General features: G+C 38.3%; 1 protein-coding gene across 2 annotated transcripts in view; it reads left to right on the top strand.

Moving 5' to 3' along the window:
• The window catches only part of SLC38A6 (solute carrier family 38 member 6), a 66,589-nt gene that overhangs the window by 25,062 nt on the left and 29,235 nt on the right, over positions 1–12,292 (top strand). For both annotated transcript variants that reach the window (XM_079767834.1, XM_079767835.1), the window contains exon 6: positions 10,967–11,045. In XM_079767834.1, coding sequence (XP_079623960.1) covers positions 10,967–11,045 — 79 coding nt within the window. The remainder of the gene's footprint in view (positions 1–10,966; positions 11,046–12,292) is intronic.

Below are 12,292 nucleotides of genomic sequence, written 5' to 3' on the forward strand. Positions count from 1 at the left end.
GCTGGCAAAGCCCAGAGAGAAAGAGAGAGGCAACGGCTGATCAACAGCTGCCACGGAGGCTGCGGATCAGAAACTGCCTCTCTCTCTGGGCCTGATCCTTAGCCCCCTGGGCAGTCAGTGCTGGGTTGTGTGGCTGCAGGACTGATTTCTGGTCGGTCAAGCCTTCAGTCGTTTCGGACTCTTGGGTTTTTATATATTAGGATATTTTGTTATTTTCAGTCCATTTTACTCTCCATGTAATTAGTGAGCGCCATCAATTTTGTTTTTTTTTTTAGATTAGGTTGAGCTATTTTTTATCATTTTATGTAGAATTTTCATTCTATGAATTTGGATCCAATTTTGTACCTTGGCACAATGCCTGCCTGCTATTGTATTCTCTATATCCTTCACCCTAATCCCTTGTTCTCTAATCTTGTATGTAACTGTTATTGAACATGATTCTATTTTAGCACTTGCTGTTATTAAAGTTATCTCTGTATATGCTTTTCTCCCCCACTATATTGTAAGCTCCTCCAGGGCAAGGATTATGTCTCATTTCTCTTTGTACTCCCAGAACCTAGCACAATACCTGAGACTTGATGAACCTTTGTTGAACTGATTGGAGCTGGATATGAATTGTATGGACTATTTCCAAGTACTTTTAAGTGTTCTAGGTATATTTATCAAGAAGAGGAAAGGGGCCTGGCTGTTGCTCAGTGGTTGAGTGTCAACCTATGAACCAGGAGGTCATTGTTTCATTCCCAGTCAGGGCACATACTTGGGTTGCGGGGCTTGATCCCCAGTGTGGGGTGTGCAGGAGGCAGCCGATCAATGATTCTCTTTCAAATCATTGATGTTTCTCTCTCTTTCCCTTCCTTTTTGAAATCAGTAAAAAAATATGTATTTAAAAAAGAAGAGAAAAGGGGATTGCTAGACTGATTGCTAGTTTTAAATATATGAAAAGCTGAACATGAAAAAAAAAAAAAGATGCTAGACTAATTCAGTATTGTTCCAGAGAGCAGAACTGGTTCTGATGGGTCCACAGTGAAGCTAGTTTGGGTGCATTTGGAATACCTTTGTAACTAAGCTGTGTAATAATGGGAATGACCCACACTCTTTGAAAATGCTCCTTATCCCTGAAAACATTCAAACAGAGCTGGTTGGTCAAATGTCAGAATGTTCTAGGAAGGATTCCTACATTGGTGGCAGATAAATAAGCCGTTCTCCAACTCTGAGTTTGTTGATTTGCTTGCTTGCTTTGCTTTAGGACCTTTAAAAAAAATGACTTAGAAGCAGTCACAGCAATTTTTAATGTCCCTCAAATTCAGGAAAGCAGGTGAGGCTTATTTAGTTTTAAAAGAATGTCTCCGTGATTTTTTTTATATTGGTTAAAAGTTTATTTATTGACAGTTCACTAAGTAATAATTAAAACACATTATAGAGGTTTTGGTCTTAGCCAGGTATACACAAATCATTCCCTAATTTCAATTGAATTGGAAGCTTGTTATTGTGAGCAGAACACTGTACTGGAAGTTACATACCTTGAATTCTTTCTACTCCAATCTCTGTCATTGGGTAGCCATGTGTCTTAGGGAAGTCCCTCCCTCACTCTCTTCGCCTCAGTTTTCTCTTTGTTAAATTGCTGGGGGTAGGATGGGTGGCAGGGAGCTTAAGACCCCTTCTTATCTCAAAATTTGAATTCTAATTTGGTACTTTGGGAGACATATTAATTCTTTCAGAACATTAAAATATTTTTATTACAGGAAAGTTCAGTGGGAGGGTTATGCTTGGTTCAAAAGATGATTTGGTGTCCTAGCCAGTTTGGCTCAGTGGATAGAGCGTCAGCCTGGGGACTGAAGCGCCTGGGTTTGATTCTGGTCAAGGGCACATGCCCGGGTTGTGGGCTCGATCCTCAATTGGGGGCGTGCAGGAGGCAGCTGATCAATGATTCTCTCTCATCATTGATGTTTCTATCTCTCTCTCTCCCTCTCCCTTCATCTCTGAAATCAATTATATATATATATATAACCAAATTGTTTATATATATAAACAATTTGGTGTTTTGTTAGTATCTTTAACAAATCAGCAACTATTGGTCTAAAAGCTTTCATAGATGCTGTTTCTTGTCAGAAAAGGGGAATCTCAGTTCTTGGAACTTTAGGGGAGCCGTTGAGCCTCTGAGGTTAATGACTAGGAGCCTTAAGAGGTAGTTCCTTGATTGATATATGCTGGGTTTGTGTAAGTCCTAAGCAGCTAGACCATGTATGCGTGAGAAGAAACACTTATTTAAGAGGATCTTTAATACGTTGTGCATATGACTTATTTAATGTTATTTCTACAAAGTGGATTTTTCGTTATTAATTAGAAATTCATTGGATACTTATAAAGTGTGTAGCATCAGATTGAATTTTTATACTTCTTCCATGCCTATCTGCATATAATATAATTCAGATAGCATTTTTTGAAAGATAGGATGTTCTGTTACAGTCTGTTAGTATAAATGGTCTGAGTTTTTGCAGTGATTGTTTAGAACTGAAAAATAATATAATAACTTCTACCTAGGTCAAGCGTTCCACTAGTCACTTTAATTATACTTACCGCAACTCTTCAAGGTAGATGATATGACCCTCTTTTTATAGAGGCAGAGATGAGTGCTCAGGGGGTATAAGTAACTTGCTTACCTTTACCCCTTAATCAAACCAGGACTCAAACCCCACTCTGTCTGTCTACTTCTAAAGCCTTAATTCTTTCTGCTATGATATAGTAAATGTTTGAAAAGCTGTGAAAAGATTAAATGTCGAGGATTTTAAAATCTCCTTGGGGACAGGAACTATGTGTTTTCATAACCTGACCTAGTTTCTGGTAAAGGAACTCAATAAATAGTATTTGTTGAGTGAATGAGACAGTTAAAAAAGTTCTACTTAAAAGCCTCAGATTTTGCCTCAAAGAGACAATTTTATATATTATATAAATGATATAAATAGACTTGAAAGCCCGTTGAATGGTTTGTAAATTAGAATTATTTAAACATTAAAAGGTCAGAGGTATTGAGGAGAGTTAGATCTTATGTAAAACAGAAAATAAGGTATTTTGAAATCTGTTTTCAGATTAGGTAATTATGTCTTAGATTAATGCTGCTTGACTCTTTTATTCTTTGCAGCATTTAAACATGTCTCAGTTTTCTTGGGATTCTTTGCCCCTGATGAATCTATGAGGAAAATGGAACAGAGAGACCCTTACCAGCAAAACGAAGACCCAGTTTATTACCTGTGTTTCCAGATTCCATAACTCTAGGTAACTTGCTCATTGACTTGCATCTTTAGTATCTAGCACATAGTAGGCATTTAGTAAGAGTCATTATAGGAAGAAAGGAAGGCATAAGACATGGAGGACAAGAAGGAAAAGTCATTGACCTGGCGTGATACTCCTTTAGGAGGAAAAGAAAGTTAATCAACTGGGAAGAGAAGACCACAGAATATATGTGAACGTACAGTTTCTTTAGGAAAGAATCTACTGTCAGAACTTCACTGAAAATCTTGTTTCCCCCAAGACCAATCAGGCACCAAGTATGTTACTGGGCAGTAATATGTCTTAACAAATTTTGAGGAAAAAATCTGTTTTTGAATAATCTCTAAACTTTATGATAGAAAAAAATGTGACTCACTAAACTTAGTGCTTTTATTCTAAGGTTATTTGGAACCCTTGCCTTTGGAAAATGGAGAGCCATATAGTAAAACTAGAAGCCCAGTGCATGATTTAATCATGCACGTGTAAGCTGTCTGTCACTGGTCAGCAGCTCCGAAGTCCCTGGGCCCCTAGGGCGAGGCGGGGCGGGGGCGTGGTCCTCCTGCGGGCGGAGCCCAGGCCAGGGTCTTGCCTTTGCCTCCCGCCCAGGAAGGCTGGGGCCGCCGCCACGTGCTCCTGCGGCCCAACTGCCGCCAGACTCCTCCCCGGGGAGCCGCGCCGCCACCAAACCTCCAAAATGCCGGCTCGCTGCCCCAGAGGCCTGTCTGTGCCGAAGCACAGCCATGACGCAGACGCTGAGCTCGCATCGCCTGGTGACGCGAGCTCAGCGTCCTGCCGGCCCAATCACCACCCCAGCCACCCCGAGTCCCGCCCCCTGTGTCTCCCGCTGGCCCAATCGTGGGCGTAGCGGAGTGATGGTAATTTAAATATTACCTTTTTATTATGTAAGATACCACTGAAAAGCAGTTCCTGATCTCTTCCCCACACTGATGAGTTGGGGGCCTGAAATAGGCTAGAGCCAGAGATAGCCCCCAGCTGCCCATTTCCTCCGGAGCCTGAGTGGTGTTTGCCGAGAGTCATTGCTGCTGGGACACCAAGTCAGGAAAGCATCTGGAAGTCTTGGTATTTAATGCTGTTACGGGCAAGAGAACTCTGGCTGAGAGTTTGGATTTAGTATACTACTAGTAAAAGGATTAACCCTTTGCACTCGCTTGCTTTTTTCTCGATTCCTTTATTCTACTCGGGATTTAATTTTTTAAATACCCCAGATTTTACAAAGCGCGGCAGTAGAATAAAAACCTGGAGTTTCTTTTCATACAAACTTATTTATTTGGATTTTTTTATATTTCAAATTATTGACACATTCAAAGAGTAATTTTAATCTCGACATCCGAGTGTAAAAGGTTAAGAACTGTAATAGCAAATAAGTATAGGTACTTTCCACATAGTTCCTCTAACTGTGTTGCATAATGAAGTTCTTTTCTTAAGAACTAAGGTAAGTAGTTACATGGTTTCAATTCATTTGAACTCCTGAGATAGACCACCCGGTAGGCTAAAATATCCCTGCAAATCAAATGGTGCACCCCAAATTATCGTTAGTCAAGCTAGAGAAAGTCTGTTAACTATGAACTCTTACAAGTACGTGATAAAAGTTAATTGATGTTATTACTGGTTTCATATCTTTCCCAACTCAATATGTGGAAAGGTGAGTGGCTCCTAGGAGTATGTTAAATTCTTATTTTGCTCTTAAAAATATGAAGGACCACAATGGATAGCATATTCTTTTCTTAGTTCTCTAAAGCCCCAAATCTTTAAAGGAGATTAAAGGTTGAATTACTGCTGCATATTGTGAAAGGAAAACCCTAAGCATTAGTAGTCTTACTGAGACCTCCTGAAATAGGTAGAATGACCCAGTTTCTCTAGTCTGGCACGACTCCCACTACCCTTATTCTAACAGCCTCAATTAACACCTCAGTTTAAGAATCTAAGTTTTAAGAGAAACTCAGCAGCCCTTTTATTCCTCAGGCAGCCTAGTTACTAAATCTCATTCATAAACAGAAAGGTATAAATAAGTTTTCAGTCGAGAACTATAGACATTTTAAATTCTCAGTATTTTTCAAATTTATGATTTAATATTAGATAATTCTGAAACTATTTGGTCTTTTTTTTCCTTTTCTTTTTTTCTTTTGGTAGGATAGTGAAGTTTTTTAGATGTACTAGTTTGTATTGTCTCCTGGGAAATAAGGATTGGGTGCGCTGTTACAATGCCATCTGCTGGTAACATCATCTGTAGTCAAACTGCAGCTTTATTGAGCCTCAATATTGTTTAGAAATTCTAGGAAGCACTTAGGGGAGAGAGAGGAAATTTGGAAGGAGTCTTTTTCACAAGTACTTCCTGTAGCAATATTTACTGGTAACATGTCACTTTAAAAAGGTTTAGATAATAATGCATTTCTTAGTACTAATTTTTATTTATAGGTGTTTTAGAATAGTGAATATTCTGGTCACTTTTTATTCAAATTTAAGATCTTGATAATGGTAAAACAAAGTTATAATTTTTTTAGGGTTATGGAGAAAAAAGTTCCTCCATATATTGTGATTTTCATTTGTACACAAATTAGGGAAATGACATTGTTGTCAGGGTTTTTAAAAAAAATCCTTGCCTTGGCTGATATGGCTCAGTTGGTTGAGCATCAGGAGGCTCATGCACTGAAGGGTCGCCAGTCTGACTCCCAGTAGGGCACATACCAGGTTCCATCCCCATCAGGGTGCATGCGCAGAAGGCAATTGATTGATATTTCTCTCTCACATAGATGTTTCTCTCTCTCTCCCTCTCCCTTCTTCTCTCTAAAGTCAATTAAAAATAATTTTATAAAACAATTGAGGAAAGATACACCATCAGCATTTTTTTGAAGTCCTTTTTAAAAAAAGGGAAAGATTGTGTTTGTGTACTGTTTTGAGTAGGGATAGATTTTCAGTGGTATTTGAACATTTAATAGAAATACCAGGTTAATAAGAGAGACATCCTAGATTATAAAGAGCTAATAAGCAAATGGTCGACATGCCCTCATGCCCTCATGCCCTGGCGCTGGGGCCGGGGGACCTGAGGCTGCGCCTCCCGCCCCGGTGCCAAGGCCTGGGGACCTGAGGCCAGGCCTGGGGACCTGAGGCTGTGCCCCCCCCCGCCCCCGCCAGGCAGGGCTTGACAGGGCACCTGAGGCTGCGCCCCCCCATCTGGTGCCGAGCCAGGGGACCTGCCCTGCAGGGCTTGACGGGGTTGGGGCCAGCCGGGTCTGGATCTCGCGATTTCGGGGCGCGGGTGGGCGGGGACTTGACTCTGGGTCTTGCAGTGAACCCCAAACTCTGACAGGAGGGAGATTTTCATGTACATTTTACTAATTTTCTTCCATCTCTGACACTTCTATTAGAGAGAAAGGGCAAATAGCAATATTAAAATATTTCCTCTAATTAATTCCCTTTTAATGTGCATGAATTTCATGCACCGGGCCACTAATGTTGAATATAATAAACTAGTTGCAATCTGTGACTAAAAACATGTTTGAAGTAAAATTGAACCTCTTTTAGACATAAGCAAAGTTATTATTTTCTCCCATAGTACATCTGTTTAGGGCTGGCTGACTAATCCTTTAAGAAGTTGCTGAACTTCCTCCAAGTGCTGAAAACCTAATTCTGCTTTAAAAATAGCTGTGTGTAATTTTATCTTCATATGTGTATTTCAAGTGTTTAACAAAAAGGTAATTATTTTTGTAAACTAATGATTTCTTAGACCCAGCTCCAACTGAGGCCTTATGTGTGTGTGTGTGTGTGTGTGTGTGTGTGTGTGTATGTGTGTGTATGTGTGTGTGAGTGTGTGTATGTGTGTGTATTTAAAGGAATCCTGGGAAAAATAGTCCAAAAGAGTACAAAGTTTGTGGGAGGAGAGGTTGGTTTTCATTTTAATTTTTTTTTATTTGAATATAGTGTTAATAGAGTTAATATCTCAGCCATGTGAAAATAGGAAACTTCCTTTTCTGAACTATAACAATAGTTGTTGATACAGTAGAATCATAGTGGCAGAGTCCTATCCATAGTGTCCTATTAGGTAGAGTCCTACCATGAAACTCCTTAGTTTGAGGAATCTTGTACTAATTAATTACTTTACTAAACCAGCTCACAAAAATGAAATGAATTATGCTGAAAATACATTTCAATGTGAAATGAACATTGTAAGTGCTCTTACTAGTAAAGCTTCTAACTAATTTTCTGTGTTGTTTAAATTCTTTAATTTCTTTGGACCCAAATGTTAAACACAACAGTCAGACACAATTTATTGTTTAAATGCTGATGATAAAAGAAAAAAGAACAATCCTGGGGAGTGGTTCTCTTGATAGACTTTCTTTTTCTTTGCTGTGTTGAATTTATTCACTTTGTGCCCGCACTTTCCCATAGCAGAGTAGTTAAGTGCAAGTTTCTCAAGCCAGACTGGCTGCTTCCACCATCGCTAGCTTGGGCAAGTTACTCCTTTGTGCCTCCATTTCTTCATCTGTGAAATAAATAACATCTGCCTTACAGGTCTGTGGTGAAGGTGAAGTGAGGAAATAACTTGCAGATCTCTTAGAATACTGTCAAGCATACACTAGGCACCCCAAACCAAACATGTTTGCTGTTCTCATACTTATCCCTTTCCCTCTATTTCTGCCGTCGCTCCCTCAACCCCCATGCTGCCAACTCATGTGTTTCTCTTTATGATTAGACAACCAATATTAATACCTTTCCGCTTGCTATTGCCTAATCAAATTTTACCCTATTTTAGTCATTTCTTAATATAAGAGCTGCTTTTCCCACATGGTTTTTAAAGAATACTTTCAACTTCTGTGTTTTGATTAGGCTCACAGATTTTTTGAATTTTCTTCCCAGGACAGTTTCCATGAAATGAATTCTATTAGTTATGTTTAAAATGAACGAGAAAAGAATACCTATTTAGTTAATGTGGTGAAACGAAATGATTTGTAATGGTTGAATACCTGTCATCAAGGTATGTCTTCTAGCACTAATTCTGGCTTTGGTAGTGTGTAGGCCAGAACCACTTAACTATAACCATGGCACTTATGGATGACCCTGTTACAGCTATTAATTTAGGTTACAATATTGGTGTGTCTTGTATTAGGAGTGTATGCTATGTATCAATGTCAGCAAATATCATTTACAAATTCTTGCTTATGACCTGTCTCTAAGATGTCTTTAAACACTTCCTTATGCCATTAATAGAAGACACGAGACAAAAGGTGTGACAGGCAGCTTTTTGATCGAGTGAACCGTTTGGTTAAAAATCAATGGATATGTGAACTTTCTTATTGATATCATATCTTTACTAGTAAAACTTTTCCAGTTTATTTTACTGAGCTGATTGTTCTTTTCATGTGAATCTAATGAAGATGTATTTCCTAACTTAATGTATATTCTTGTTTCCTTTCTGTATTATATATAATAGTCCTTGCATGAAACTTTACTTGAAGTTAAGAAAAAAATAATTTAGTATAAAATATAGTGTCTTTCTTTGTTTTACTTGCTTAGTCATGAGTTCTGTGGTTCTGTAGCTCTTAATACAAGCATCAGCAGTCTCTAAGAGGCAGTATTTTGCCTGTCTTATCATATATTTACATCTTGTATGCTGAGATCTTTTTTTGAGAGAGAAACATTTATATTTCTTGAAATATACATGATTCTTCAGACTGGAATCTAATGAAATAGGACACCCATTTGAAAACCAGAGTTAAGGCTACAACAGAGGATAAAAGTGATCAAATGATTAGCCAGAGGCTAATAGAAATTCTGGGAAGAATGACAGATTGTATATTAGAAAGAAATATGATCTCATATTCATTGAAGCTTTTTACAGCTAAAGATCTAAAAGAAATAATAGAAAATTACTGAAAGAGATGAATGTCTGAAACTTTAGAAATCCATGGAGTGTTGGATTAATCCAAGCAAGAAAGACTGATGGGCAGATAATAAATCACATTGTGTAGGAAGTCTGCATTCCTTGTTTTCAAGGTATTTTTGTCTTTTTTTTTTTTTCTTGGCAAGATATATTTAAGTAGCTCTAGGCCAGTTTCAGAAAATTCCGTTCATGATTTTTATTATCACACCATATGTGTATGATTCTTTGGAATAGATAAAGTATTATAAACAGAGACTTCAAATCCTTGAGTGGAAGAAATTAAACCTTCCTTCTGTACCAAATTAATAGCAAGTGTTTCCTTACGAGAGTGTAAGCAATATAGAACACCTTTTCTCGTACAATCCCACAAGTAAAGGAGAGTTTGAAGAAATGTATTGTACTGCTGCCTGGAAAAAGCTGCACTTCAACAGCTGTCCTTCTGTCGGGGAAAACAAATAGTCATAAACTGGAAAATGTGTATATGTACATTTTCATTACAAGGAAGTGGCTACTTACTTAACTGTTTCAAATTTTACTTTGCCACAGGTACATGTTTTTTTACTTAAAAAATTGAGTGTATGTTTGTGTGTGTAATTATTGCCTATTTCATAGAAATTTATACACAAGGTAGTATAGAGTCTTTTTTTCTCTCCAGGGTTAAGTGATCTCACAGCATTATAATAATTGTGCAGGAGTTCAGCTACTTTTAAATATGTTGATTGAGAAATATACATTCTTCTTCTTAAACTATTTGAACCTTTTAATCACTTTCCCCCCAGATTTTTGCCATTAAGTCTTGGCATTCATTTGTGTTCTTAGTTTTTGTAGGTTGAGGGAGAAAGTGAAGTGTTTCCTGAAATATATATAAATAATAAAATTAATGTACACTCTTTATTCTTCATGGACATATTCTTGTTGGCTCTTTTTTCTTCTTCCTTTTTTTTTTTTTCGTTAATCCTCACCTGAAGATATTTTTTCCTTTTTTTTTTTTATGAGCAAGTGCAAGGGAGGGAGGGAAGAAGAGAAAGAGAGAGAAACATCAATGTGAGGGAGACACATCGATTGGTTGCCTCCCGCACCCACCCAACCAGGGCTGGGAACCTGCAATCCAGGTACGTGCCCTTAACTTGGAATCGAACCACTGAGCCACACTGGTCAGGGCTCTTTCTCAATATATACTTAACCTATGGGGGAAAGAGAGATTATTACTCTGTGAAACTGAAATTCTGACTCCAGATCACCTGGGTTTCTATGTACTTAAGCATTTAACTTAATGATTTGCCTTGAACTTGAAATGTAAGCAAAGGATACTTAATGAACTTACAGTTATTCTTCTCTATAGAGTTATTTTTTAAAAATATATTTTTATTGATTTCAGAAAGGAAGGCAGGGAGAGAGAGAAACATCAGTGATGAGAGAGAATCATTGATTGGCTGCCTCTTGCACGCCCCCTACTGGGGATTGAGCCCGCAACCCGGGCCTGTGCCCTTGACTGGAATCGAACCCAGGACCCTTCAGTGGATAGGCAGACGCTCTATCCACTGAGCCAAACCATCTAGGGCTCTACAGAGTTATTTATCTGCATTCCCGGTATATAGATCTCTCTCTCTCTCCGTGTGTGTGTGTGTGTGTGTGTGTGTGTGTGTGTGTGTGTGTGTGTACTAATATCTTTGAGGACAGTGCAGTATAGGTTAATCTTCCACATAGCCCTAATAGATACCTGTGTTTCTGGATAAATTATTATTTAAGTGGTTAAAGATGATAGAATTCTAACAGGAATTCTTTTTATTCTTTTTGCAGCTATGTCATCTTATCTTTTAATTATTAAGACAGAGCTTCCTACAGCTATTTCAGAATTTTTGTCTGGAGACCATAGTGGGTAAGAAAAAAATACTTCACATGTGTCCACTTATTTACTAGTTCAATAAATATTTATTACGCTAGTGGAAAGTAAAACAAATGTAGTCCCTGCCCACAAGACACTTACAGATTAGGCAGGGGCAGAGTAGTCATGGAGAAGAAAATACTCAGCAGACGTTTATTGATGATCCATTATGTATGAAGCACTGTGCCTTGAGCCCTTTGAAAGGGCTTAACCCTTACAGTCTGTGAGAGTGTGATAGGGCAGGACAGGTTTGAGCTAGATCTTGGAGAAGGGTAAAGGAGAAATTTCTGGGACTATGCAAGATTGGGATGGGGGAATGGATAAAGACTAAAAGTACTGATAGTAAAGGTCAGCAAAGGATTGAGTGGATAAAACCGCTGTCACTTTTCAGCCAACCATCGTGATAAAGATAAATCATATTGATAAAGTTATAGCCATACTTATGTGAGATTCCTATTATGAAGCATGATTTAAAAAATTATTTTCAAAGATTGTTGTTTTAACAGTGTTATAAACAGTACTAAACCACATCATACCCTGTTTCTCCTTATTTTAAAAACACTGTGTTCTAAAGACTGTTGACTCATCTCTTTTTATGGGTGAAAAAACAAATTAATTATACTTTTCCTTTCACTGCATAGAACAAGAAATTTTGAGAAAAATAAACTTAAAAAGACAGAATATATTGTTTTGTCATCAAGTTATTTTACGTAATTTATAAACAACAAAAACAACCTATCAGACTTTTAGATTTAAGTATTTGGTTATTTTGCTGTAATATTTGAACTTGGTCTGGATTGAAGAGCAAGTTTTCAAAATGTATTTAGCTTTTACAACTTGGCTTATACCAGTATGAAAGAATTCTACTTAGATAACTGTAAATACATATTTATAAGGAAAGTGTGAATACTTTATTTTTTCATCAAATTTATTGGGGTGACATCCTACCTTATAATAGACAAATATGCAAATTGACCGCACCTTCACTACGCCCAAGCCACGCCCACCAACCAATCAGGACGAGTATGCAAATTACCCCAACAAAGATGGCGGCTAATTTGCATATCAAGACAGCCTAGAAAGAAGCCAAGAGATGCTGAAGGGAGCAAAGCTGCAGAGAAGCAAGCAAGCCGGTGGGGAGGAGAAAGGAGGATCGGAGGCGGGGCCGGGGGAGAAGGAAGGAGAGCAGGGCGGGCTGGAGGAGAAGGCGGGCCAGGGGACAAGGGAGGAGCAGAGGCGGG

The sequence above is a fragment of the Cnephaeus nilssonii genome (genome assembly GCF_951640355.1).
Source record: "Cnephaeus nilssonii genome assembly, chromosome: 4".
In the NCBI taxonomy this organism is placed as follows: Eukaryota; Metazoa; Chordata; class Mammalia; order Chiroptera; family Vespertilionidae; genus Cnephaeus; species Cnephaeus nilssonii.